Here is a 26,175-nt window from a genome sequence, read left to right as displayed (position 1 = left end):
TGAATGGCTATAGCTACCATGGCAGCCTCACTTCTCCCCTTTCCTCCCTCTGGCCAGTGATTACTTTTTTTTTTTTTTTTGTTTGTTTTTTTGAGACAGGTTTTCTCTGTGTAGTCCTGGCTGTCCTGGAACTCATTCTGTAACTCTGTAGACCAGCTGGCCTTGAACTCAGAAATCCGCCTGCCTCTGCCTCCCAAGTGCTGGGAATAAAGGTGTTCGCCACCACTGCCCCACTCAGTGAGTACATCTTAAAAGCTGTTTGGCAAAAGATGGCTTATCTCACCTCCTTTCTCTTTTTTGCTAGGGATGGAACTCCTACAAGTTAGGCACATACTCTGCCACTGAGCCCCAGCCCCCAGGTCTTCACTGGGAGATTCTAGTAGATATTCTACCACTGAGCCACACCCCCAGCCCTCACTGGGGGATTCTAGGCAGGGGCTCTACCACTGAGCCACGCCCCCAGCCCCTCACTGGGGGATTCTAGGCAGGAGCTCTACCACTGAGCCACACCCCCAGCCCTCACTGGGGGATTCTAGGCAGGTGCTCTACCACTGAGCCACGCCCCCAGCCCCTCACTGGGGGATTCTAGGCAGGGGCTCTACCACTGAGCTACGCCCCCAGCCCCTCACTGGGGGATTCTAGGCAGGTGTTCTAATGATAGACCATATTCCCAGAGATGAGTTTTGCTTGTTGCTGAAGCTGGCCTTGAGCTCCTAAATTGAAATTCTCTTCCCTCAACCTGCCAACTATCTAGAACTAAAGGGCTGTGCTATTGAACCTGGATGGCAGGATTTTAAAAATTGATACATTCTCATTTTCCCAAGAAACAGCCAGAGTACACACCTCAGAGTAAGTTCCTTCTTGACTGGCTCCTGAGAGCTAACAGTTCAGGTTTCTTCTGTTTCTTTTTGGAAATCACCGGAGTCTGGCTAGAATGAGGAGAGAGTCTTTGAAGTGTTCTTACAGTTTGACGATTTGCTGACTTTGACTAGGTATGTCTTGATGACCATACTGTCCCATCCCCCACATAGCATCATCCATCAGAGAATCATCTGTTGGTGCCTATGCCAAATAGTGCTGTTCATAGGCAGTACGTTGGTTCCAGTTTTCCCCTTTTTTGCATCTTAATTCCTTTCAGATGTGGGGACTCTCTGTGCTCCTGTTTCCATGTGACCTGTGACTCATGGGCTGATGATTCTGTATTTTGGTCCCTCATCTCCCCTTCCTCTCAACACATTAGATTCTCTTATTAGTACGTCATTGTCTTTGACACTTTGAGAATAGACAGACTCAGTAGATAATAAAATGGTATTGGCCTTGAGTTTTATAGTCTACTCTCTCTGTCTTGTTTCTGGAGCTTGAGAATGCAGGTCTTATTCTCCTTCTGAAGGATCTGGTGGGGGCTGGGGTGATGGTCAGTCAAGTAAGCACTGATGCTAAACTAAGTATGAGGACTTGCATTTGGAGCTTCATTCAGCACCCATGTTAAAAGCTTGGTATGGCAGTGCAGGTCTGCAATCCCAGCTCTGGGGCCATGGACACCAGCGGATGGATGTCTGGAGCTTATTAGCTACCCAGTCTCACTGAATCTATGAACTGCAGGTTCAGTGAGGGACTCTGTCTCAAAAAGTAAGGGGAGAGTGATTAAGGAAAGTTCCTGCCATCAATCTCTGGCCTCCATATGTGAATGAACACACACACACACACACACACACACACACACACACACACACACACACACACAGGATTTGGTGGTGGTTTAAATATTTTCGAAAGCAATTCAGTCTAAGACTTTTAGCCTTCCAAATGTGACCAGCCCTATCTGGAGCAGTGGAAGCGCCACACATTGGTGGAAGGCTCATTGTACTCACTGTGTCAATCTGTTTCTCTGGTGGCAGGAGGCAGCACAGTATTAAATTTGGAGACCCCTGTTGGCTCCTCGTATTGGTTCACATATGTCTGCAAGGTTGTGTAAAGGTGTGAGGTGGAACCCCATAGAGTTTCTGACTGCCAGCAGCAAGTGGCCCCAGGTGCACTGTCTTTGCAATGTAATGTTTAGGTTCCTGGTCGCCAGGCCACCTGTTCCACTCAAGCTGTCTGACCCACCAGTCTGGGGAGAGACCTCAGAGTGGTGTGTGTGTGTGTGTGTGTGTGTGTGTGTGTGTGTACGCGCGCGCGAGCACGCATGTGTGCATGCCTCCCTCTACTGCCCCTCCCTATACATGTCTGGATGCCAGAAGACAACCTCTGCTGTCACTCCTCAGGTGCCATCCATCTTGTTCTTTTTTGAGACTGTTTCTCATTATAGTGGGAATTGTTTTGTAGGCTGGATGGCCAGTAAGCTCCAAGGACCCTTTCTAACGGTAGCCTTTGAGATCTAACTCAGATTCTTCTGCTCACAAGTCAGCTGCTTTACTCACTGAGCTTTCTTTCTAACCTTACTTACAGTTACTTACTTACTTACTTACTTACTTACTTACTTTTGGTGCCAGGCTGGTCACAAACTTGATATGAAGCTGAAATTGCCCTTGAACTTCTAATCTTCCTGCTTCCACCTCCTGAGTGATTACAGGAACCCTGTGCCCTGACTTTATCCTCCAAAATATACTCACTAACTGGGAAGGCTAGAGCCCTCAAGTTCCCTCAACATTGAACACACATTGGGTTAAAGAAGCCAGGATATGCTGCTGCTTGTGCTATAGCTGGAGACCTAGACTTCTTCATGGCAAGTGACAGGATCCCTGTTGAAAAAGCAGCCAGCACCGGTTTTCTGTTTCTCCAAGTTTTGTGTGTGTGTGTGTGTGTGTGTGTGTGTGTGTGTGTGTGTGTGTGTGTGTGTATGCGTGTATGCGTATGCGCCTGTGCCTGGAAGGAAATATCAACTTCTCCCGTTCCTGTCATATTTCAATATTGGCTTTTTTCCGCCCTTCTCCAAGTCTCCAGTTATAACTTCTTCTGCTGCTTAAATATAGCCGTCTAAGTCCTCCTTCTTGCCAGATTGTTTATATTTTTGCAAGCCTTCTGCGTTATCTGCGGCTGCTTGCTTGCCTCTCTCTCCATCCCACTTCCCCACGTTGGTGGCGGTTGCTCTTTTTCCCCTGCCTCCTCTTCTCTGGGATGACTTTCAAATGTGGTCTATCAAAACGCCCAGTGTTTCCCTCTTTTCTGCAGTAGCTTTGACATCTGTTCTTGAATGCTAGCCCACAGTATTGCTTTGGATTTGCTCACCCAGGATTTGTTTGAATGCCAGCAATACTAAAGGGAAGAGTGCAGCATGAGGCTTCTCCCACCTCACAGTTCCCCTCCCCACATTTAAACTCTCTTTAGATTTCTAAGTTGACAGCATGCTGTTTGGTTGTTCCAGCTCTCTGTCATCTTGTCTGGCCATGAGCCACACCATCATGGTACCAGAGAAGCATCATCCAGGATGGCTTTCTGGCCCACTGGGTTATTTCCACTAAAAAGGAAGAAGGAGGCTGGGGATGCTGTTTAGTTTGTAGAGCGCCTCGTATGCAGGGAGCCCTGGCATTTCTTCTCAGCACCACGTAGAGTGGTGACATGTGCCTGTGCCTTCAGCTCTAAAGAAGAGGAGGCAGGAGGACCAGAATTAAAGGTTATCCTCAGCAGGGGGTCCTTCCCCTTACTTCACATTCTTCTGGAAAGTTCTACAAGGCAGGTTGATTTTCATTTCCTATCCTAGCTTCACTCAGGTGATAGCTTGGAATGTCTTCAGAGTGATAGACACCCTATTTGCCCACAAGTTCCCTTCTGTGTGCCCTTCTATGCTATTATGTGAGCGCCTCCGGCTCTGGGGACATGCATTGCACAGATCCGTTTAAGACTTGTAGATTTTCTGGGGATTAGAGATATGGCTCGGTTGTTAGAGTGCATGCACAGTAAGCATTGGCATCCTGGGTTCTGTCCCTAGCACTGTTTGATACATGCCTATAATCCTAATAATTGGGAAGAAGGCAGAGACGGTAAGATTGGGAATTCAAGGTCATCTTTAGCTTTATAATGAGTTTAAGGCCAGCTTTGGGTACATGAGACCCTGTCTCTGGGGGTTAGGAGGAGAATCATGAATTGTCTTAGGAGGTATGTAGACTCTGGTGGCCTTCTTGGCCTTTTAGTTCTCTCAGAAACATCAGATGATGGGACCTGCTGTGGATGGAGAAGTCACTTATAACAGTCACTAATGCCACACAGAATATTCTGCTCCATGTGTTCAGTAACTGAATTTACTTGACTTAGCATTTGAGACAACAGGGCATTCGGTGGTCAGCCACATGGCCTGTGTATACCTGCTGTGAGCCTGGAGCTCCATCCTGGACCCATCTGCTGTGGGCTGCTCAGGGCAGCTCCTCATGGCAGATTCTCCCAGAGTCTTCAGGGCTGGGATACAGGTTCTCTGACACTGTGTGGGACTGATTGCTGGTCAGAACAGAGCCCTCAGACCTGGCCACTCTTCTGGGAACCTACCCCAGGGGTTCTTATACTCTAGAGCATGTAGGATATTTGGTGAACCTTGCCTCTGAAAAGTTTACAGGTTAATAGAAATACTTATTCTTGGGATTTGCTTTTTAAAGGTCCCTCTTGCAAACTAATAGGTTCATGGTTGAAATTGGGATGCCTGGCCTAGTGCAAGTTTTCAAGAACTATTTGTTGAGTGGTAGCAAACCAGCTGTTGTTACCTCAAGTCTCAGGTTCATACTATAGACTTATAGAATTCCACTGGAGGAAACACCGTGTTAGATAAATGGACCAGCATTCAGGAGAGTGGCCTAGAGAGATGTTGGGGGCATTGACCCCAACAACTGTGGTTTAGCAGGGAGACTGTTTCTATGTATATTGCCATAGGGAGGAATCCTTTGTGCAGTGCCATAAGGCACCATACAGTATGCTGAGCAAGTTTGGTTTTCTCCATCTAGTGTCTGTGGGATTGGTGTTGGGTAGATGTATTATATTTATGGCCCTTAACGTTGTCCTTGAGAGCCTTACTTCCCACCTTTGATTGATTCCCAGGGTATTTCCTTTTTGTTCAGGCCCAATATACACATGATCTCTCCTGATAGAAACTGCAAATTATAATCTTGCTTTTCCTTTCTGGATCTCCCCACAGAGAGAACTTGATGCCACCGCAACAGTATTGGCAAACAGGCAAGATGAGAGTGAACAGTCCAGAAAGCGTCTCATTGAGCAGAGCCGAGAGTTCAAGAAGAACACTCCAGAGGTGAGCAGGGACTGTGTAACAGTCTTTAGAAGGGGTGTTATGACCAACCCCTGGGAAAATTTAAAACATTTACTGAGGCATTTCCTAGTTCTCCAGAAAAATCACATGGCGGGAGATGCCTGTTTCTTCGTTTGGATGTCTCCAACTCTACCCTGGCAGAATGTACCTCATCCAAGTCATGGAGGTGTGTGTGCCAGTGGACAGGTTGTTAAAATCAGTAAGACATCTGGTGATACCAAGTACAGCATAGGCTGGGCATGAGCAGTGTCAGGCTCATTCTCTGTTCTAGCTTCTGAAACATCAGGATGGTGTTAACTGAAGTCCTTATGGGGCCATTATGGACCAGAGGACTTCATACTAGACTGGCTTCTGTGATGTTAGGTGGCACTGTGTTCAAAGATACATTGCACCGATATTTCTTGTAAAACCTTGTTTCCTCTCTTACGGGCTTTGTTGTACTTCTGTGTTTCTTGATACATGTTGTTAGGGGTAGTGGATGTGCACCTTTCTAGAGTCTGGGCTTCTCTTTTAAGAATTTGTTGGGAGTCATATTAGTGACATTTTTATTTCCATGGCAAAGATACCTGACAAGTAGCTTCAGAGAAGAGGGTTACCTAGGCTCACAGTGTGATGGAAAAGGTATGGCAACAGGAGCTTGTACTGTCTGGTCCATTCTATAGTGAGGAAACAGATGAATGTTGGAGCTCCACTGACTTTCTCCTTTTTATGCAGTCTGGTCCTTCCTCCACTTTTCAAGTGATGGGATCTAGGAACGTCTTGCATGCTGGGCAAGTGTTCTGCTGGCTGAGGTGCCTCCTTATCACCTAAATCTTTCTAACTGTTGTTTCCTTTTATCATTTGTGATAGGGGCTCCTTGTATAGCTTAGGATGGATAGCCCTCAGACCCACAGCGAGCCTCCTGAGTACACCAACACATCTAATTTAAGTGTAGCTTCTATTGGACATCTTTAAATGATTTTAAGGACAGAGATTAGATGTGAGTGGAGATGGGGGTTTAGTTAGTGTCCTGGGATGCTCAAAGGGGAAAGATGGGGGACTATGATGGCACATAAAACAGTCTTACAGTGTGGAGGAAGGAGCTGTAGCCATATGTGTGGAGTCCCAGGTAAGTGGAAGGCTTGGGTCTGGCAGCAGGACTGGACCACAGCTTTGCTTAAAGTTGCATCTAGTTATCTTGGTGACATTGGTCATTTCCAGTAGTTAAACCACCGAATCATTCAACTTTTAAAACTATAGTTATGTGTTACATCAATAAATTTATTGATGTGTTTACATCAATAAATTTATAGATAATTAGAAGTATTGATTATATTATTTTAATCTAAAAAATTGTGGGTAATGTGAAGTAGATTGCAGTTACTTTTTAAGTACATATTTTCTTTAAAAAGCTTCATTTCCTATGGATTTAAAAACAATTATCTATCTATATAATATAGTGACAGGATCTCATGGAACCTATGCTGGCCCAAACCTCACAATATGGCTGAAAATGTTGTTGAATTTCTGCTTCTCTTGACTCCAGCTCCCAAGTGTACTGAGATAGTAGGCATACAGTACCACACTTGATTTCCTTGATGCTAGGGTTTGAACCAAGGACTTCATGCATTGTAAGTCCTTCAGCCAATTTAGCCCTATACCTCACCCTCCAAATAGAATTAATAGCTGCTTTTTGAGTAGACCAAGTATTATTGCCTCAAAGAAACAGTTTTTAATTCATAAATTTCTACCTTTAAAATTTACCATATGTATGAGTGTTTTGCCCTCATGTATGTCTGTGCACTGCATGTGTGTCTGGTGCCTGAGGAGGCCAGAAAAAGGCTCTGGATGCTCTGGAACTGAAAGTATAGATAATTATAACCCACCGTGGGGGTTCTAGGAGCTGAACCCCTGTCCTCTGCAAGAGCAACAAGTGCTCTTAACCACTGAGCCATTTCTCTAGTCCCAGATGATGGGTGTCTTGAGGGCCTGTTGCTTTCCCTGTTATTTCTTTCAGGTGACTTGATGACTATATACATTTCTGAGTAAAGATATACTGATCCAAAGTTCTAATATCATTATCTGTCCCCTAAAAAAATGATAACATCAGGACACTGCTTACAGAGCTTCTGGGTATATCTGGACATATGCACACATGTATATAATAGAGTTATGTTTTTAGTGCTTGTGAAAAACTACTTGTATACCTGGTATCTGCTACCCATGGTGTGTCTTTATTAATTTGAAAGCCCAGTCTTGTGACACCTACTTGCCATCCTTCTATTGAAGAAAGCTGAAGCAGTAGGATCTTTGTTTCTAGGCCAGCCTGACACAGTGAGTTGAAGACCAGCCTAAGCAACGAATGTAGTGAGACCCTGTCTTAAAATAGTAAGTAAAACTAGGGCTGGGGCATATGGTTCAGCAGTACAGTGCTTGCCTACAGTCTCTCTGTGAGGGCTGTGGGGCATAAAATGCTTGCCTATAGTGCACAAAGGTCCTAGGCTCAGCCTTACCTAATATAAAATAAAACAAACTGGTGTTAGCTTAGAACACTATAGAATGCTTTAGGTGCAGAGAATCTTTGCTTCATAAAGCTAGTTTAGGGGGCCCCCTGCTGAGAGAGAGAGAGAGAGAGAGAGAGAGAGAGAGAGAGAGAGAGAGAGAGAGAGAGAGAGAGAGGAGAAGAAGGAAGAGGAGGAGGAGGAGGAGAGGAGAGGAGAGGAGAGGAGAGGAGAGGAGAGGAGAGGAGAGGAGAGAAGAAGGAGAGGAAGAGAAAAAGAAGATCCTAATTTAATAGCTATCAGTTTAAAATACTCCCCAGGGTGGTTTGTACTGATAGTTAATCATTTTGCAGATGTTTTTGGAACACCTTCCATGTGTCAGACAGTTGGGTCCTGGGGAGGAAATCCTAATCCTGTTCTTTAGAGTTTCTTATCTATTCCACTCAGCAGTAGACCATAGCCATGTGGCAAGCTGAGTACTGGGATCCCATAACTGGCATCTTCTGCAGAAGTCTTTTCTTGCATCATACACATATCCATGTGACAGTATTCTCTGTATGAGCCACAGATGGCTCAGTAACCTTCCATGTAGATAAAATACTTCTACTTTTTTGAGTCTTGTTAGAGCCATATCTTTCTCAATCTGTCTGTCTTGGTCTCTCTCTGTCTCTCTGTCTCTCTGTCTCTCTGTCTCTCTGTCTGTCTCTCTCTGTCTCTGTCTGTCTCTCTCTCTCTCTCTCTGTCTCTCTCTCTCTCTGTCTCTCTCTCTCATTGGTTTATTTGGTTGGTTTTGATTTACCCTGTGCTGGGGATGGAACCCACAGCCTCACACATGCTCAGAGAAGGCATACCACTGATTGTCTTGCGACTCAGGTCTTTGTTGGTTGAATGTGATTTCAGAGACCAGATTAGTGTCTTTAGTACCTGGTGTGCTTTGAGAAGGAGCCTGGGCACGCTGGTGCTTAGATGAGCTTTGTACTACATCAGCCATTTTTTGTTAGGATAGCTAAGAAAAAAGCTGGGTTGCCCTGCAAGCCACTCCTTAATTGTCTTTTCTCACTCCAATGTGTTTCTTTTCTCTATCTTAATTAAAAAAAAAAAAAAGGGAAGAAGCAGTGTGTGTGTGTGTGTGTGTGTGTGTGTGTGTGAGAGAGAGAGAGAGAGAGAGAGAGAGAGAGAGAGAGAGAGAGAGGGGACAACCTCAGTGTTGGTGATTCTCATCTTCTACTATGTTTGAGACAGGGGTCTTTTGTTCTATGCTACCTGCAAGAAGGTAGCTGTCTGTAAGCTTCCAGGAGTTCTTGTGTCGTTGCTTCCCGTAGCACCATAGGCTTACAGATGTGTGTGGCCATAACCAGCTTGATTCAGGTTCTGGGGATCCAAACTCAGGTCCTCATGTTTTTATGGCAGGTGCTTTACCTATGTGCCATCTCCCACTCCCCAAGTACATTTTTGTGTTGGTATTTCTTAATCACTGGAGCATGCTTTTTAAGGATGCCAAGTGCTTATAGTTCCATGGTGTTGCTTACCTGTGGCCTTCTTTGGCTCTTGTATTTGGGAGAAGAGTTCAGCCCCAGCCCTGACTACTGGGGGGTGGGGGGGTCCAACTAGGCCAGGAAGTGGCCCTTTATCCATCTTTCCTGCCTCCACCAGGGCAGGTGCGTCCAGTATAGTAACCACAGCCCCTTTAGCTCTGGTGTCTGATTTGCCATACTGTTTTGTGACAGGGAATATTCTCTGTGCCTAATATAACGTAGCAGTTGTTAATTGGCTTTTGTTTTACATTGGTCAGACTCTTAACTTCCCAGTGCCACCTTAGGCCTTGCTGTTTTCTCTGATTTATGGTCACTCATTTTCACCTTCCCCTCCCTCCCTTCCTCCACAAGCTCTCATGTAGCCAGGCTGGCTTCAAACTTACTTCAAATATGAACTCCTGGGCCCCCCGCCTCCATTTCCTTGAGTGCTAGGATTCCATGCACCTGTTGGTTTACGAGGTGCTGGGAGTCTAGATCGGGGATGAGAGTGCATAACAGGCAAGAACTCTACCAACGAAGTTATATCCCTAGCCTGCCTTTTAGGCTTTGACAGAATCTTACGTAGCCCAGTTGGTCCTGAATTAAGTATGTAACCAAGGCTATCCTCAAATAACTGATTTTTCAGCTTCCACCTCCTGAGTTCTAGGATTGCAGGTAAACACCTCCATACCTGGTAGATGTTTGCATTCTTGCACAACATTTTTAAAATGCTAGATTTGGGACAGTCTCTTCTAGGATGTGGAAAGAATTCTTGACCATGATAGAAGGAGGCCAGATTAGTTGATAACTTCTGTGTTTTAGCACATGGGCTGTGGGGAGAGTCCTCTGCTTTTTTTTTTTTTTTTTTTTTGGAGGAACTGTTTTCAAAGTTATGGATAAAGCGATGGGCTCCACATCTCTTTACCTTGCAGCCTTGTGCAGAGGTGAGGAATTAAAACAGGAGGGGAAGGTAGAGGAAAGATGAAACCAGGACTGTGCTCCTGTCTGTAATCCCCGGACCCTGTGTGGTGGCTGAGATATGAGGGTTGCTCTGAGTTTAAGGCCAGCCTAGAGTAAAGTAAGACCCCAGCATGAGACAAATAAGAAGGAAGGAGTAGAGAGTAGTAATACTTAGCTGTGGCTGGGACCCAAGTGCATTTAGTCACTGCTCTGCTGCCTTTTATAGCCACACAGAAGTGACTCAGTCTGGAAAAAGAGAGTCACTTAAAATAAAGTAGCCACTCCAGTGGGGCACATCTTGTTCCTATGCAGCCAGCTGGCTAGAGCCTTGCGGGACACCTTGGCCTGTAGGGCGGTCTGGGAGAGGCATGGCGCTCTGGTAGGGGTGATCTTACCATCACCAGGTTGGGGTTCAGAAAGGCCACGTGTGACCTTGAATTTTCAAGCAGCACGTTGATATTGTTGGAGTGTGTGTGCGCGTGTAAGTGTGTGAATGTGTGTATGAGTATCTCTGTGTGTGTGTGTGTGTGTGTGTGTGTGTGTGAGAGAGAGAGAGAGAGAGAGAGAGCACAAATTCGTTCTACATGTGTGTGCCCTATTGTCTACTCATTACTTATCTTGCGTTCATTTCATTGCCAGACCTAGAAGGCTGCTGTGATTTGAATTTGCCTGTCAGGTTTCACCCCATCTCCCCTGACAGGGTTTCTCTGTGTAGCCCTGGCTGTCTTGGAGCTCATTTTGTAGATCAGGCTGGCCTCGAACTCAGAGCTGCCTTCGTCAGCAGGGATTAAAGGGCATGTACTACCACTTCACTTTTGTGTCAGCCCTCCTTTAAGTCCAAAACCTCCAGACTCAGTCAAACAAACACGACAGCTGGGTTTTTCTGTTCCACATTGAACATATTCAGTCAACTGCACTGGAAACCCACAGATGTGGGTTCCTGATGTCACTGACTGTGGTTTTTAGGGGAGAAGGTAGCCAGCAATGTTTTGTCAGACATGGGCCTCTCAGCAAAGACACTGATGCCTAGAGGTGCTCTAAACTAGTCTCCTAGGGACATGAGCACCCCTGCCACAAGCAAGAACCACTGTGGGGATTTGGAGACCTATCTAAATCACTCTAGAGAGTGTAGCTTTCTCCATTTTGGAGTCTTGGCATTCTGATAACACTGAGATTACTGATGTGCCTGGAGCTTTACATGGGTACTTAGGATTGGAACTTTAGTCTTCATGCTGACATAGCAAGCGCTTTACAAACTTAAACTTCTCTGAGGACTGCTTATTTTGAGCAGGGTTTCACTAAGTGATACAGAATTGCCTATTGTTATTATCTTAAATAAATTCTTCTCTTTGTGGGGCTGTGGGAAACCCACAAACAACTTTTCAATTCAGTGTTTTCTCATCAGAGGAGGAGGAGGAAGAGGAGGAGAATTGAAGCATATTTTTGCTTCATAGTGAAGAGGTCACTCTAGTATCTGGCAGAATCATAAAGCCTGAGTAATCAACCTGCATGTTTAATCATTCTAGAATCACCCACCATAAAGTTGCAATACAATACGATTTTAACTAGACAAAGCTTAAAAATTAAATAGAAGCTTTTAACTGTTACCAGTTAAACATGTTCAACCAGTACAAAAAAACTTAAGAAGTAGTTTTCATAGTTCTAAGGAGACCCCAGGGGAAAAGTTACCCCAAGGACCTTGTGTAGCTGAAGCCACAGTATTCTAGCATGTGAATCTGAAGGAGGCTTGGGAGGACACGAAGCAGTCCTGAAGAACAGAGGGGCCCACTGGGCTGTGTGCAAGCATGGGTGAGCACTACTAGTCCAGGATTTCCCTCCCATACAAGGTGACCTCTGCTGCTGGAGGCTTTCACATGCAGAACTATTCTCTGCCTGGTTCCAGGGGTCTTGGAAGATAAATGTCTATTCCCAGACCAGCTGTTGCAGATGTCCAGGGGCTTCTGACCCTGAACAAGATTCCTTATCATTTCAGATTTTGTGTTCTTTCCTATAATCTAATGAGTAGCTCTCACTCAGTATGTATGGGGTGGGAGTGGTTTGAGAATATTTCTGTAGACCTTATCAGTTGCACATCCTTAATCGAAAATCCACAGATCTCCCAATCCACAGTGTTTGGAACATGTTGGAGGATTTGTGGCTTCACATGTTTGGATTAGGGGTCCTCTACCTCTGTTACCCAGCTGCTAGTGGGGGAAGTGATTTAGCATATACAAAACATGTACTGAGTACTCAACAAATACTTTTAGTTCCCTGTCTCCTCTAAAAGTAGCCCTGAGTTCTTTCTAGGGACCAGCAGGTATAGAGAAGGTTCCAGCTATCAGCAGGAGCAGGTAGATAATGGCCAACTAAACAGAGTAACTTCAGGTGGTATACACACTGAAACAAACCTGCCCATAGCTCAAGCCTATTGTCCCAGGCACTGCAGATGTTGACGCAAGAGAAATAGGACTTCAAAACTAGCCTGTGAAACTTGATAAGAACCTGTTTCAGGAATCGGCTGGACTAGAGATATCACATAGTGGTAAAGTACCTGCCTAGCAAAACAAAAACCACAGGGTCATACAGTAGTGTGTGCTCACAGGCAGGTGGGTGAGGACACTTGAGGAACTGAGATTATTTTAAAATCAAAAAGTGAACACATCCTTTTGTAGCATCCCTACCCCAAACACAAACAGACAGCTACCAGCAGAGACACTGAAGCCACTGTTCGTGCATTTGGATGGGTCATTTGTCAGTGGGCTCCTTCAAATTTAAGTAAAGACTTAATTGTGTTGAGCAGAAAAACATCAGAGCCCATCTTTCAGAAGATCAGGGCTGCTTCTGAACTCCCTGACTGCTGGCATTGGAAGAATCCTTACGTGATCCATGAAGAGTTTTAATCTCCCCGTGTCTCTGTTGTGCCGGCTTAAAGACAGCAGGGCCACCCATGATCTCACTGTACCATACACTCTTTATGGGAACAACAGATGAGGGCCAGGTCTCTGAAGAATCCTTAGAACCGACAGCCTCTCCCCCCTGAGCTGTGTGTCGCTTCCTCTGTGGGTCTGGCATTTCCAGAGAGCTATTTTAAGCACCATGGACAAATTATCTGAGCATTTAACAGCTGTGAAAAGGAAAGGATTGTAAAGAGATTTACGTGGGCTAGATTTTTAATGGTGACCTGTGAGCCTCCATATTCCTATGGAGAAATGGGACTGGTGGTCCCAGATGCTAGGTTGAACTGCTTCCGGAATAGCATGGCAAAGTCATGGAAGCTGTGTGCTTGTGATGAGTACTGCTTTGAGAGAAGACATTGAATTCAGGAGTAGATTCTGTTTTATCTTATTTATTTTAGAGATGAAACAGGGCTTTTTTGATGGTAGGCAAACACTCCACCACTAAATCTCAGCTCCAGCCCCTCCCTAGAGGATTCTAGGCAAGCACTGTACTTATGAGCCACATACCCAGTCTCTTGCTGGAGAATTCTAATTAAGTATTCTACCTCTGAGGTACATCTCTTCTTTTAAATTTGTATTCTGAGGCAAGGTCTTGGAATATAGCTCAGGCTAGCCTTGTCCCCATGCCTCAACATTCCAAGTAACTAGGATTATAGGTATGTGAGGTGGTAGGATATATTTGGATCACCATGGATCACTAATGGCCAGTATTGGCTTTTGATCTTAACTTTCAAATCTGAGTTGCTCAGAAACGGACTCAGGCCTGATTGACAGACAAGAGTAATTTAACTCATAGTCTGCTGGGTTAGTAGCCATGGTCTAGTTGGCATTCCTGAAGGAGTCTTTAGACAGGAGTCAGAAAACCTGGGCTTCATTCTGGTGGTGGTGGTGCTGCTGCTGCTGCTGCTGCTGACTTGGTTTGCAACCTGATCAAGCCCCATCACCTTTCATTTGACAGCTTTTAAAAACGACCAGGTGATTTATCTGGGACATTTTACCTCCACCAGCTGCTCAAAGGGTGCTGAGAACCACACCAGCTTCTGCTGCTTGTTTCTCTCCCAGCTCTTTCTCTATCCTTGTCCGTCTTTCCCCATAACATTCATGGCAAGCTCTCTTTAGGCTTTTTCTTTTCAAGAATTTGCATGTATTAGGAGATCTTTGCAGATCTGTTATGTGAGAACCCTGATTTCACCATGAAGAGTTTACTTTCTGGTTCTGGCTAACTTGAGGGATATGACAAGAGCAGCTTATAACAGCAGTTGACCTTTATTAATGACTATCTATTCATATAGCTCCTTTTCAAATACTTTTTTTTTTTTTTTTAAAGACAGGGCCTTATGTAGCCCAAGCTGGCCTCAAACTCACTATGTAGCCAAGGATGACCTTGAATTCTTAACCTGCCTCCATCTCCCAGGGCTGGGATTACTGGTGTGCACCAGTATGCCCATCTTCATCTACTCTTAAGAGTGTCTCTCTGCAAAAGGTACAGTGTTTGAATCAGGCAGAGAAAAATTGAGACCCAGAAAAGACATTAACTTGCTTTGTGTGTCCTACTCAAATCGGCAAAGCTGGCAGGAGACTGCACATCTAGGCAAGCCTTTCTAGGTCTGTGCCAGCGTAGGTCCCTGGGGAGTGCTTGCACAGCCTTGCAGCCCACAGCCACCTTCCGAGTGCACAGAGCCAGCTGCCTTGTGGGATGGATCTCCAGAGAGCCTGGCCCTATGCCACCACCCTCTGCTGCCTGCTTCCAAGCACATAAACTTCCCTGGGCATTTAGGGGAGAGTTGGAACTGCTTCTTATGGCATTCTCTGCACATCTTTTGCTCCCCATTTCACATCTGGTTGGTCAGCCCATCAGTCTCTTTGGAACCCTACTATAATCTTGTGTTGACTGCATGCAGGATGCTGTAAAGACGGTCTATGGACAAGCGTGCTTTGGATAGTGCCTCTGGCTTCATAGCTCAGCTATTGCAAGGAGACCCAGCTTTGTTGCTGCTAGGGCCACATCTTCCCTCACCAGCTTCCGTGTTACAATGTGGGAGCATTGTGTTCCTGAGGTACAGAGCACTAACCTTTCTACTCTAAAACCCTTTTTCATCTAACAGTACCTCACTGGTTTCTCCATTAACTGAGCCATGCTTGCTAGGTGAGTGTGAACAGGAACCTGGTGTACTTCATATTTCCTTCTTTCTCGTGACTGGCACACTGCCTTCAGCTGTGAGTGTGAGTTCATACTTTCCTGTCCTCTCATCTAACAGATCTACTCATTTTCCCTGTTGGACCATTTGCTGCCATGCCTTATCCATGAGTAGGGGCCCTGATGGTTCCAGTCTGAAATCTCTTGAGAGGTTACCTTAAGGACATCTCCCAGGCAAGGCATGTCCCTTGCTTATTGTACTTGTCTGTCACGTGGAACTGAATTGTTTTGGGGCAAGTGGAGATTCCCATTCTACTTTGCCCTCCATTTTCTTTCCCACATACATTTTTTTTTCTATTCCAGATCCCACTGTGTTCATTCATTTGTTTTTGAGACAAGGTCTCATTAAGCCAAGGCTGGCCTAGAACTTAACTTTATAGCCAAGAAGTCTCCTTCTTCCTCCATATCCTAAGTGTTAGGATTACAGTCATACACTGTCTCACTAGTTTCTGTGGTTCAGGGCATGGAACTAAGGGCTTTCTTAGACAAGTGCCCCACCAACAGAGCTACACAGCCCCGCTTTTCGGGATCTTATTTTGGAACTCTCCTCAGATAGATGTCACCATGGCAACTTCCTCATTGATGCCCCAGGACTGTCCAAGCCATGTATTCGTTGGATGCTTTCAGTGTTTTTCATGCCTTGGTGAGTGCAGTGCATCTCAGGAGCCCCAGCACATCATCCTTCAGTGCCATGTCCACTGTGTCTGGGTCTTTACTCTTCTGCTGTCCAGCTTAGAGGCTTCTTCCCAGTTCTGTTTTGTAAAGCCTTGTTTATTTTCTTTTTTTGTGCTGGGGACAGGATACTAGCTGAGTGCTCTACCACTGAGGTAAGTCTCCAGTCCCCTCTGGCCCTTGGGTCTGTTTTCTCCCCACCTTCTGGGGTTGGACACTAGCATCCTTGGTAAGTACCTTGTCACTCAGTTACTTCTCACCAAGTTGCTAAGGCTAGCTCTGTAGCTAGGCTGACTTTGAACTTGTAGTCCTCCTGCCTCAGGCTCTCAAGTAGCTTAAATGTCAGGTCTCTGTGACCACAGTGCCTGGCTCTGAAAATTCTTACTTCTTAAATGAAAATTTAAATGAATTTTTATTGGAGTTTCATTTAATTTGTATATTTGGACATACTCAATGAAGTGTTCAGCTTTTTGATAGTGTAACTGTAGATCATAGTCTTAGGTGAATTTAATTCCATGTAGGGCTCAGGGGACTCATGAAAACTTACAGGGCCTTCACTTACACAGCTCATTGTGCAGATACAAAGTAGTCAGAATTGAAGGATTGATCATTTTCATCTGGAGCTGAGCATAAAAATAAACCCACTCTGTTATCATAGGTGGCTATGATTAAGACAGGGCGAAAGGTCGGCTCCAAGCCTTCTACCACTGACAGTTTCCTGAGGAAGATGGAGTGTCTCTTCATCTTTGGTCCAGGTCATCAGTAGCTGAGAGCCATTACTGTCTATCGGCTGTTTGGTTTGTGTGAAATATGGGGCTGGGCAAAGCCGGCTTCCCCGAGGTCAGGTGTGTTCATGGAATCAAAAGATCTGGGAACCATTCCGCACATACTCGTATGTATGTGTACCTGAGGTAGCCTCACAGAGATGCCTTTTGTATTTTAAAACACACTTTATTATGGATTATTTTCATGCTCCTGGGGAGAAGCTCAGTTAGCCAGTTTTTTTTTGTGTGCGTGTGTGTCTCGAAAGACAGGCATTTGTGAAGCTCTTAGCCACTGGCTAAGTGATGAAACATGAAGATTCCTCCTGTGTAATGCGTGCTCAGCCCTGTTCAGTTCCCAGGACCTATACAGAGAAGTGGGGCATTGGCTTCTATTGCTTTGAATTTAAAAGTTGAAGACAAGAATATTCCTATTTAATTTTTATATAAACATCCCACAAACATCATTTTACCTTTTTGTTTTTAACGTTTTGAGATTTTTCTGTGTATATTCATGCACACATGTATGCATGTGCACCATGGCATGTGTGGTGGTCAGGAATCAGTTCTCTCCATCATGTGGGTCCCAGGGATGGAACTTAGGTAGTCAGGCCTGGCAGCAAGTACTTTTACCCACTGAATCATCTCTCCCTTGCTCTTTGCTTCTGATTTAAGTGTTTGCTTTGTGAAAGAAAATGCAGTTTCTCATAGTGACAGGAAGGCAGAAGAAAAGGGATCAGTAAATACACTTGTGAGGATTCAGAGGGAAGGTAAAAATAGGACCAGGGCAGATCAGAGTGACAAGTGACTGCCAGAGCGTGTGGGATTGGCCTTCCAGCTGGAGAACCATGAGCTGTAGTCATACTTTCTTTTTGCTGAAAGATTTTGAAAACTAATCTCTTTCCCGCCCTTTCCCCTCCCCCTCTCTTTCCCTCCCTCTCTCCCTTCCTCCTACCCATCTCCCTCTCCCTCTATCCTTTCTCCCCCCTCTTTCCCTCCCCTCCTCTGTTTGAACAAATCTATTTGTACTTATAGCCAGCTAAAAGCGCTCGAGCATGTCTTCATTGTCTTGGATGTAAGTGTGGGAATGCCAGCCAGCCTTTTTAAGTAAAGGAATTGATATGGAAGGAACCAGGGAGCTGAGAGCCATTTCACTCTGAAATTCTTTTTGCATTAGCACATCTGCAGCATTGAGGACTGTGTGGAAAATTGAAATAGTGCTTCTATCCTGCCGTGTCTCCAGCACGTCAATAAATCACCTTTTTTCCCTTTTAAAATGTCTGGCCTTGTAATTTATGTTTGCGTAACCCATTACTAAATTCATAGTAGGTGTTTTAGTTGGCAGGCGTTGTTCTAGAGGTTCTGGGGGCACTGAAAAAAATACAGAGCCTTTGTATTTATATTTAAGTGGACATTTTAGTTTAGTTTTTTGTTTTAATAATGAACTGGGTATTTATATAATTTAACACACTATTATTTGTGTGCATATAAGCCACAGTGTGCATATGGAAGTCACAAGACAACTTTCTGAGACTGTTTCTTTCCTTTCACTGTGGATTCTGGGGAGTGAATTCAGGGTATCAGATTGGATGTCAACTGCCTTTACTCGATGAGCCATCTCCTTAGCCCTGAATTTGAATTTAAGAAATAATGGTAATTTGGAGGTGGTGTTTGCATTTTGCTTTGTAAACAATATCAAGCCATGTTCTTATCCTGTTCAACTGTTATGAACTTCTCAATGCACTTTATGGTTTTCTTTCTTTTAAAATTAAAATTGGTGAAAGATAATGATTTCAGTATTAAGGCTGTACTAATGTGCTTCACTTTGAATAGAATACTAGCAGTCGCTGGCCAGGAGGAAGGCTGGGCAGCTAACAGTATTTGCCACATAAGTCTAATGAATTAAATTCAGCCACCAGAACCCATAGTAGACCTTCACTCTTGTGTTTTGCCATTGCTCCCCCCACTTAATAAATAAAAATTAAGAAAAACCTAAATCTGTAGTTAGGCATGTAGAACATCTTCGTGCTCCCTCCCTCTCTCCCTCCTTCCCTCCCTCCCTTCATCCCATAGAGCCCAGTCTGAACTTAAATTTCTGAGGGATCCAAAAATGACCTTGAATTCTTGGTCCTTCTGCTTCAGAAGCTGAGGTGGGAGATGAAGATTTTAAGGCTGGAGTGGAGGCCCAGGAAGACCGACCGCAGTGTTCTTTTTAAAGAAGGGCCGGGTGTAGCTCAGCTCCATGGTAGAACACTAACTTTTCTGAGGCCCAGGTTTCATCCTTAGTACCCACAAGAGGAAGAAAGACGGCTCTCATTTATAGTTTTAAAACTTTTTAGCTGTTGGCCACAGCATCACTCCTAAAGTAGAGGCAAATATACCCATTCACTGAGTCTACACACTGGTGTGTGCATGTGTGTTTGTGTTTTAAACAGGAAGAGAATGTTCATATAATTGTGGTTGACCTTCAGAACATTTCATTTCCCCCTCTTTTTTCTCTCTCTGTCTTCCTTCTTTCCTTCCTTTCTCCCCTTTCCCTTCTTTCTTTCTTCTTTGTCTCATCTTCCTTCCTGTTTTTCCTTCCCACCTTACTTCCTCCTTCCTGTCATCCCTTTTTCCCTACTTACCCTCCTTTTCTTTCTTCCTCCTTCCTTCCCTCTCTCCCTTCTTTCCCTCCCTCCCTTCTTCCCTCCCTTTATTCTTTCCTCCCTCTATCCCTCCCTCCCTTCCTCCATCCCATAGAGTTTAATCTGGATTCAAATTCCTAAGGAATCCAACAATGACCTTGAATTCTTGGTCCTTTTGCCCCTGCCTCCTGAGGGCTGGGAATCGAGGCATGTGCCATCCAATTCCAGCTGAGACTTTGTAATTTTTAACCAAGCATTGGAAAATAACCATTATGGGCTGAGGACATCGCTCAGCAGAACATTTGCCTTAGACACCCCCGCCTTCCAGTGAGGAGCTAGGGGTGTGGTTTAGTGCTAGAGCACCTACTTAGAATTCCCAGTGAGGGCTGAAGGGCAGCTCCACAATAGAGCCCCTGCCTTACCCTACACTCCATCTCCAGCACTGGAAAACAAAAGCAAACCCCAAACATTATGTCTTCTAACCATAACTTAGAAAAACATTAGAGTTTTGCTGCTTTGAATCATTATAATAGTAAATAATAATAATAATAATAATAATAATAATAATAATAATAATAATAATAAATCCCTGATCCCTGCTTTTCTTGTGTAAAAGTCTTAAAAGTAACTTAAGGGTTGTTTAAAAGCCATTTATGATTTGTGAGGAAGTTTGCTTTGTTTGGGTTCCTCCATCCTGTACCCCACTCCCTGACTGGATAACGATGTTTTCATATCCAGCCTGCCTCAGCCCGGGAGATCACAGGAACCATTCACAGCACTTGCCAAGGCTCCTGCCCAAGAAGCTTTCCTATAATCATAGCCTCTTCACTCTGAAGCACAAATCTTGTTCCTGAGATTATCCTAGCTTGGCTTAGTGCTGCACACTTGCCATCACTGCACATGGGAGGCTGAGGCAGGAGGATGGAGAACTCCAGGTTAGCCTAGGCAAGACCCCATCTCAAGGAAACAAAACAAAAACACCAAACCAATAATGGACCTATGTTAGGCACATTCAGAATTTAAAATGGTCTCTATGATCTACCTATAAGTCAGGTTGATAGATACAGATTGGAAAGTCTGTCTTCCTATCACCAAAACTAGGGATTAAAAGTAACTGATATTTTGTTTATTTTAAAGATAGCTTATTTGATTTTTTTTCTTTGTGGATTGATTTGGCTTGTTTGCAATTCTGGGGGTTGCATTAAAACCTTAAGTGTGCTAACTTTCTATTGTTTTAAGTATACAGGGTCTCAGCATGTAGCTCAGGCTGGCCTTACCCTTGCTATGTAACTTAGTATATCCTTAAACTCTTGATCTTCCTACCAAGATTACAAGCATATGGACACTTCACTGAGTGTGTGTGTGTGTGTGTGTGTGTGTGTGTGTGTGTGTGTGTGTGTACATGTGTATACATGCATGTATATGTTAAGTATAGAGTTTAGAAGACAACCTCCAGTGTTAGATGGGGTCTTTGCCCTACATATATAACAGGCTGGGCCCAGCATTCCTGGAGTTTCTCCTCTGTCTCCATGTCCCATGTTGCTGTAGGGATGCTGGGATTACAGATGTGTGCCACCACACCCTGCTGTGTGAGTGTTGCAATTCAACTCAGATCTTCATGCTTTTGGGGCGCTCTCTGTACCCACTAGACTCTTCTCCTGCCCAGTTTTGGTTTTCTGAGACAGGGTCTTCCATGTAGCTTTGGGTTTGCCATGCTCCTGTCTCAGCTTCCTGGTGTTGACTTTCTCCTTAAAGTATTTGGTTTTCCTTGTTGTTTGATCAACAGAGGTGGTTATTCTGGCTGCAATGCCTGGGAAACATTCATTTGAATTCAAAATACATCTTTTTTAGAAACTTCAGGGGGTGGTGTTTATGATTTATTCACCAGCAAGGTGCAGGGTTTCTCAAGTTTGTCTCAGCTCTGTGCACATGCTGCCCAGGACCTGAAGCAGCATTGTGTCTGTTGCTGTGGATGGCAAATACATTTATGGCACTGTGTAACATTTTCTTCCCACTGCTAATGCACTGTCTGCTCATTTCCCCATCAATCCCTGTCCCGGGGCCACTGGTTCCCTGTTCCTGAGACTCTCTAGTCATGTCTCTGAAAGTGCTTCCAGCAGGGAAAGTGCTGTGCCAGAGGCTGGAGAAGGGAAATGGAGGTGTTTATCGACCCAGAGACTCCTTCCAGCTTTCCCTACTAGTTCTTTTCCAAAGCAAACTGGTGGTTTTCTTCAAGTCATCCATGGCCAAAGTACAGCAGGATTTGCTGTGTGTTCTTTATAAGGAGAGGAGCAAGCATTCCGCATCGCTCTGGGGGGAAGGAAGAGGCTGTGTGGGGGTGGGACAGGCTAGCAAGTACAGTGGTGAGGACATCTAAGTGACAGTGAAGGACAGGCTGGACTTGAGATGGAGGCAATCGTGCAGCCTCTAGTCAGTATTCTGACTGGCTGTTGCTGCTACCCACAGGGAAGTGGGCGGGGTGATCCGCTGTGTTAGTGATGAGCCATAGGGGCTGGGGATATAGCTTAATGATACAGCACTTGCCTAGAATTTGGCAGTGGGGGTGGGTCTTGGTTCAGCAGTAGAGCACTTTGTGAAGTTCTACTGTGTAAGCAAGGCTACACTGGAACTTACTATCCTCCTTCCTCAGCTTCCCCAGTGCTTCCATTATAGGTGTGTGTACACTGTCATGCCCAGCCATGGGGGGTAACATTTTACATTTAAAGACATGTGTCTGTTTGATTGTTTGGGGGTATTGGAGGGGAGTACATATGTGCTGTAGCTCAGGTTTAAAGCTCAGGGAACAAGTTTTTAGAGTTAGCACAATCCTTCTACCATATAAATTCTGAGTATCAAACTTAGGTCTTCCGGCTTGGTGCCAACTGCCTGTACCCACTGAGCCATCTTGCTTCCCAGGGAGTGATAGTCAAATTGTGCTTGTCTCAGAAACCCCAACCTTCATCTCCTGTACCCCAGCAGGGTTAAAGCTATGTGTCCTCACCCCTGCTTGATGACCTGATGAACCAGGGGTGGGCCAGGTCCCTCTGGTCACATGACTCACTCTGAGTATACTCACTCTGAGTGTGAACTGTTTTCATGAAGGATGGGGGTTTCATGTGGGAAACACTGACTTGTTTCTCTTCTTGTGCAAGAAGAAGAAAATGGTTTGCGTATGATTGTCCAGAGAAATGCACCCAGAGACAGACCAGGTGCTGTCCCTGCTCTTGTGGGGACAGGACAGAAGAGGACCACAGCTGCTGTGAGACCAGGCCCTTTGCTTGCTGTGTTCTTGAGGTTTTAGATCTCCTCTTGCATTTCCTTATGTTCCCCACTGAATTCCTCTACTCACCCAGGCACCAGTTTGTGTTTTCTCTTAAGCTTCTGATCTCTAGGAAGGTTGGGACACCTCTGATCCTCCCAAGCCTGTGCATGATTCAGCACATTAATGCTCCATGAGCACTTGGTGTTTGCTGTATACCATTAACTGTGTATTTCTGGATTCATCTACCCGCTCCCCAGTCAGGAGTGCTCTTGAATAGATAAAGCTGTCATAGCTGTCTCCGTATGAACAACCCACCCTGTCCTGTTCTTTAAGAGCAGACTTGTACACAGAGTGGGATAATGCTTGCTCAGAGCCACACAGCCATTCAGTCTTGTTAGTGGGCTAGGACTCGTGTGGAAGGGTCCAGTATCTCTGGTCAACAACTCCCCCTGTTTGTTTTCACACTGCAGCTTTGAAAAGTCAGAAGGGAAAGGGCAGTGTGCCGGGCTTCCTGGAGGCAGGTGGCTCTTTTAAAGCCGGGTCTTGTTATTGCCAGCCTGACCTCGTTTCCATGGAAGCAGCCAGCGGGGGCAGCTTGTTCCTATCAGCCTGGGGCCCAGTGGAGCTTCAGCCCCTGACAGGCTCTAGAACTAGCCCTCTCTCTGACATGGGAGGGAGACCCAAATAGCCATGGAGCCTCTCTCCTCCCACTCCTATTGGGGTTCATACCTGAAGGAAAAACTAGGGAATATATAGTGCCCTGCTGTGCTTGCCCCCAGGGTTGGGCTTCCTTTCTGCCCTGGGATACCTCCTGTGTGGATCCTGCTCAGAGGGGGGTAGGTTCTCAGGAGAGTAGAGGGCGTTTCTTACAGTTTCTGGAGGTATATTAAGATTTAATAGAAGAAAGATCATGTGCATGCGTGTGTGTGTGTGTGTGTGTGTGTGTGTGTGTGTGTGTGTGTGTGTTTGTAGGTACATGCTTATTGCAGTGCCCTTGTTGGGGCAAGCTGTTTCTTTCTTTCTCCTGTGCTACCATGTGAGTCCTGAGGTTCAACTCAGATTGTCAGACTTGGTGGCAAGCCCCTTTCCAGGTTGAGTCAGCTTGCTAGCCCAAATTCTATACTTTAATTTACTGTTTTGAGGCTTACGAGTGTGTCTGTGGGCTCTGAGGGGTACTTGCATGGTTAAGTTCCAGAGGTGCTTGCAAGCCTCAAAAGAACAGAGAACACTAGGAATGGCTTGTTAAACTACACACAAGGGAAAGGGTTCTGTCCTGCACCCCGACCCCCAACATACACCCTGTTTTTACTGAAAATTATCAAACATGCCAGTACATTGTCTCCTGGGTCTGTTTTTGCATTCGTCAGGGTAGACACATCCACAGCTTCTGTTCCAGTAGGTGGAGAAGGACTTCAATCCTAGAAGCACCACTCGTCCACCTTTTTAGGGGATTACAGGGTTAGCTTGAGGGCTGGAAGGTGTCCAGAAAACTATGACTCAGGGAGAAAAAGACTACTCCCAAAGCATGCAGGGTGGAGTGTCAGGGCCAGCACAGTAACATTCCCACTGGGGAGACCGGCTGTCTGCAATGTGGAGACATTGGGGCATAGATTTGCTTTCACAGAACAAGTGAAACGGAACAAAAGGGTTTTTTGTTTTGTTTTGTTTTGTTTTTGACTTCTCATTCTCAGAGGCCCAGTTTCTGCAGGTGTGTGTTTTGCTGACACCTTGTCCTCCGTGCTATTTCAGATGAAGTGCACTTCAACAGTATCTCCACCCGACTCCCACCCCAACCAACTGGCTGTCACCCCTGTCCCCTGCCAGCCTCCTGACATTAGGCAGAAAGTGTGCAACGTGTCTCTCTCCAGTCCACTTGCTCAGGGGTTTCTCCTCTTTGTTTTCCTTTCTCCTTGGCCAGCCAAAGCCTCTTGTAGAACAGAGCCATCATAGGACAATACTACCTTCCCCTCAAGTCAAAAGCGGCTGATGCCCTGCCGACCACTGCTCCCAGTTGTATCCTCTCCTTCAGCCTCTAGTTCCTGGCATAGAGGAAACAGCTCTGGGGGAACACAGCCTTGCTTCACTGGCTGCTGGTAGATCACCTTAGCTTTCCCACGTCTCATTCAGCTTAGCTGGGAATCAGTTCTCTGATGAGGACTAATGAGGCCACATCCGTGCTCAGTGTGGCATCATCTTCTGCATGGAGGTGCCTGATGGAGGCCCCTGTCCTCCTCACCTTGATAAGGCTTACACTGAGGAAAGAAGGCGAGCTATTCATGTCCAACTAAGCCAGCAATAGCTGTTTCTCTGTGCTCATTTGTCTGCCCAGCCCTCCTACAGGCACCCCCTGGGCCAGCCTTCATGTTCTCTGGTAAGGGAGTACTTTTCAGTGTCAAGTGTCATAAGCAGGGGACACAATAAGGACTTATGCTCAGCACCACCCAGAGCAAGAGGAATAATTTTGCCAGAAGTAAGTCTATTGTGCTCTTTCCTATGAGGTTTTGGTTATAAAATTGGCATTGATTGCTTTCTAAGTTCTGAGTGTAATCTACTCTTTTTTTAAAAACAAGGTTTCATATAGCCCTGCATAACCTTGAGCTCTCAATGTAGCCAAGGCTAACCTTGCTTCCTGATCCTCCTGCCTCTGCCTTTTAAATGCTGAAGTTACTAAGGTTACAGGCATGTACTAGTGCACCCAGCGTGTGCCCCCTCCCCCCTTTTTTGAGATAGATGACACTGGCATATAAATCTAACTACTTAGAAGACTGAGGCAGCAGGGTTTAGAGTTTAAGGCTTGCCTGGGCAACTTAGTGAGAGCCTATTACAAATAAAAGTTAAAGAAAGCTAGGGGTGTGTCGCAGTGGGAGACTTCTTGCCTAGAATCTGCCAGTGAAGGGCTAGAAGTATAGCTCAGTGGTACAGGGCTTGCCTTGAAGGCCTCTAGCTCTTGCTTTTGTTTTTTTAGACCATCTGTCTTTAGGATTTACCAACCCAGTACAGAGTCTGCAGGCTTCCCAGGGGGCATACGGGTATCTCGTTTACTACTGGAAAAATCAGTGTGACTTCTTGCCCACTGTTCTCCTTTAAAGGTCTCAGAGTCTCAAGGTACATCATCATGATTCCTGGAGCTGGGCCTGGGGTGAGGAAGGGTTGGCCACAGTCTGCTATTTCTGATCGTCAGAGCTAAGACCAGAAGAACAGAGCAAACCCGGTACTGCTGAACTCAGTTCCTGGTTTATTGCTGAGAAGGGAAATAGTTACTGATAGATGTATTTCAGTTGCCACTGACTTCCTGTTCTTTGGATTCTGTCAGTTATAGTTAGGAGTTCCTTCATGTTTATTTACAAGGACTTTGGGAATCCCTCTCTGCCTGGATCTGTGCCAGACATTGGGGATAGGTTCTGAACGAAAGTTGGATTCTTGATAGGATGTGCAGGAAGCCTGACTTGCCCAAGGTACTACTGCATCCCGAGGGCAGAAGAAGGAGAGAGTACACA

The 26,175-nt window shown here is 45.4% G+C and overlaps 1 protein-coding gene across 11 annotated transcripts in view; it reads left to right on the top strand.

Moving 5' to 3' along the window:
- Window positions 1–26,175, top strand: part of Cux1 (cut like homeobox 1) — a 313,743-nt gene that overhangs the window by 77,547 nt on the left and 210,021 nt on the right. For all 11 annotated transcript variants that reach the window (XM_076923244.1, XM_076923243.1, XM_076923242.1 and 8 more), the window contains exon 2: window positions 5,120–5,230. In XM_076923244.1, coding sequence (XP_076779359.1) covers window positions 5,120–5,230 — 111 coding nt within the window. The remainder of the gene's footprint in view (window positions 1–5,119; window positions 5,231–26,175) is intronic.

The sequence above is a fragment of the Arvicanthis niloticus genome, chromosome 24, assembly GCF_011762505.2.
Source record: "Arvicanthis niloticus isolate mArvNil1 chromosome 24, mArvNil1.pat.X, whole genome shotgun sequence".
In the NCBI taxonomy this organism is placed as follows: domain Eukaryota; kingdom Metazoa; phylum Chordata; class Mammalia; order Rodentia; family Muridae; genus Arvicanthis; species Arvicanthis niloticus.
This window is presented reverse-complemented; position numbering and strand designations above follow the sequence as displayed.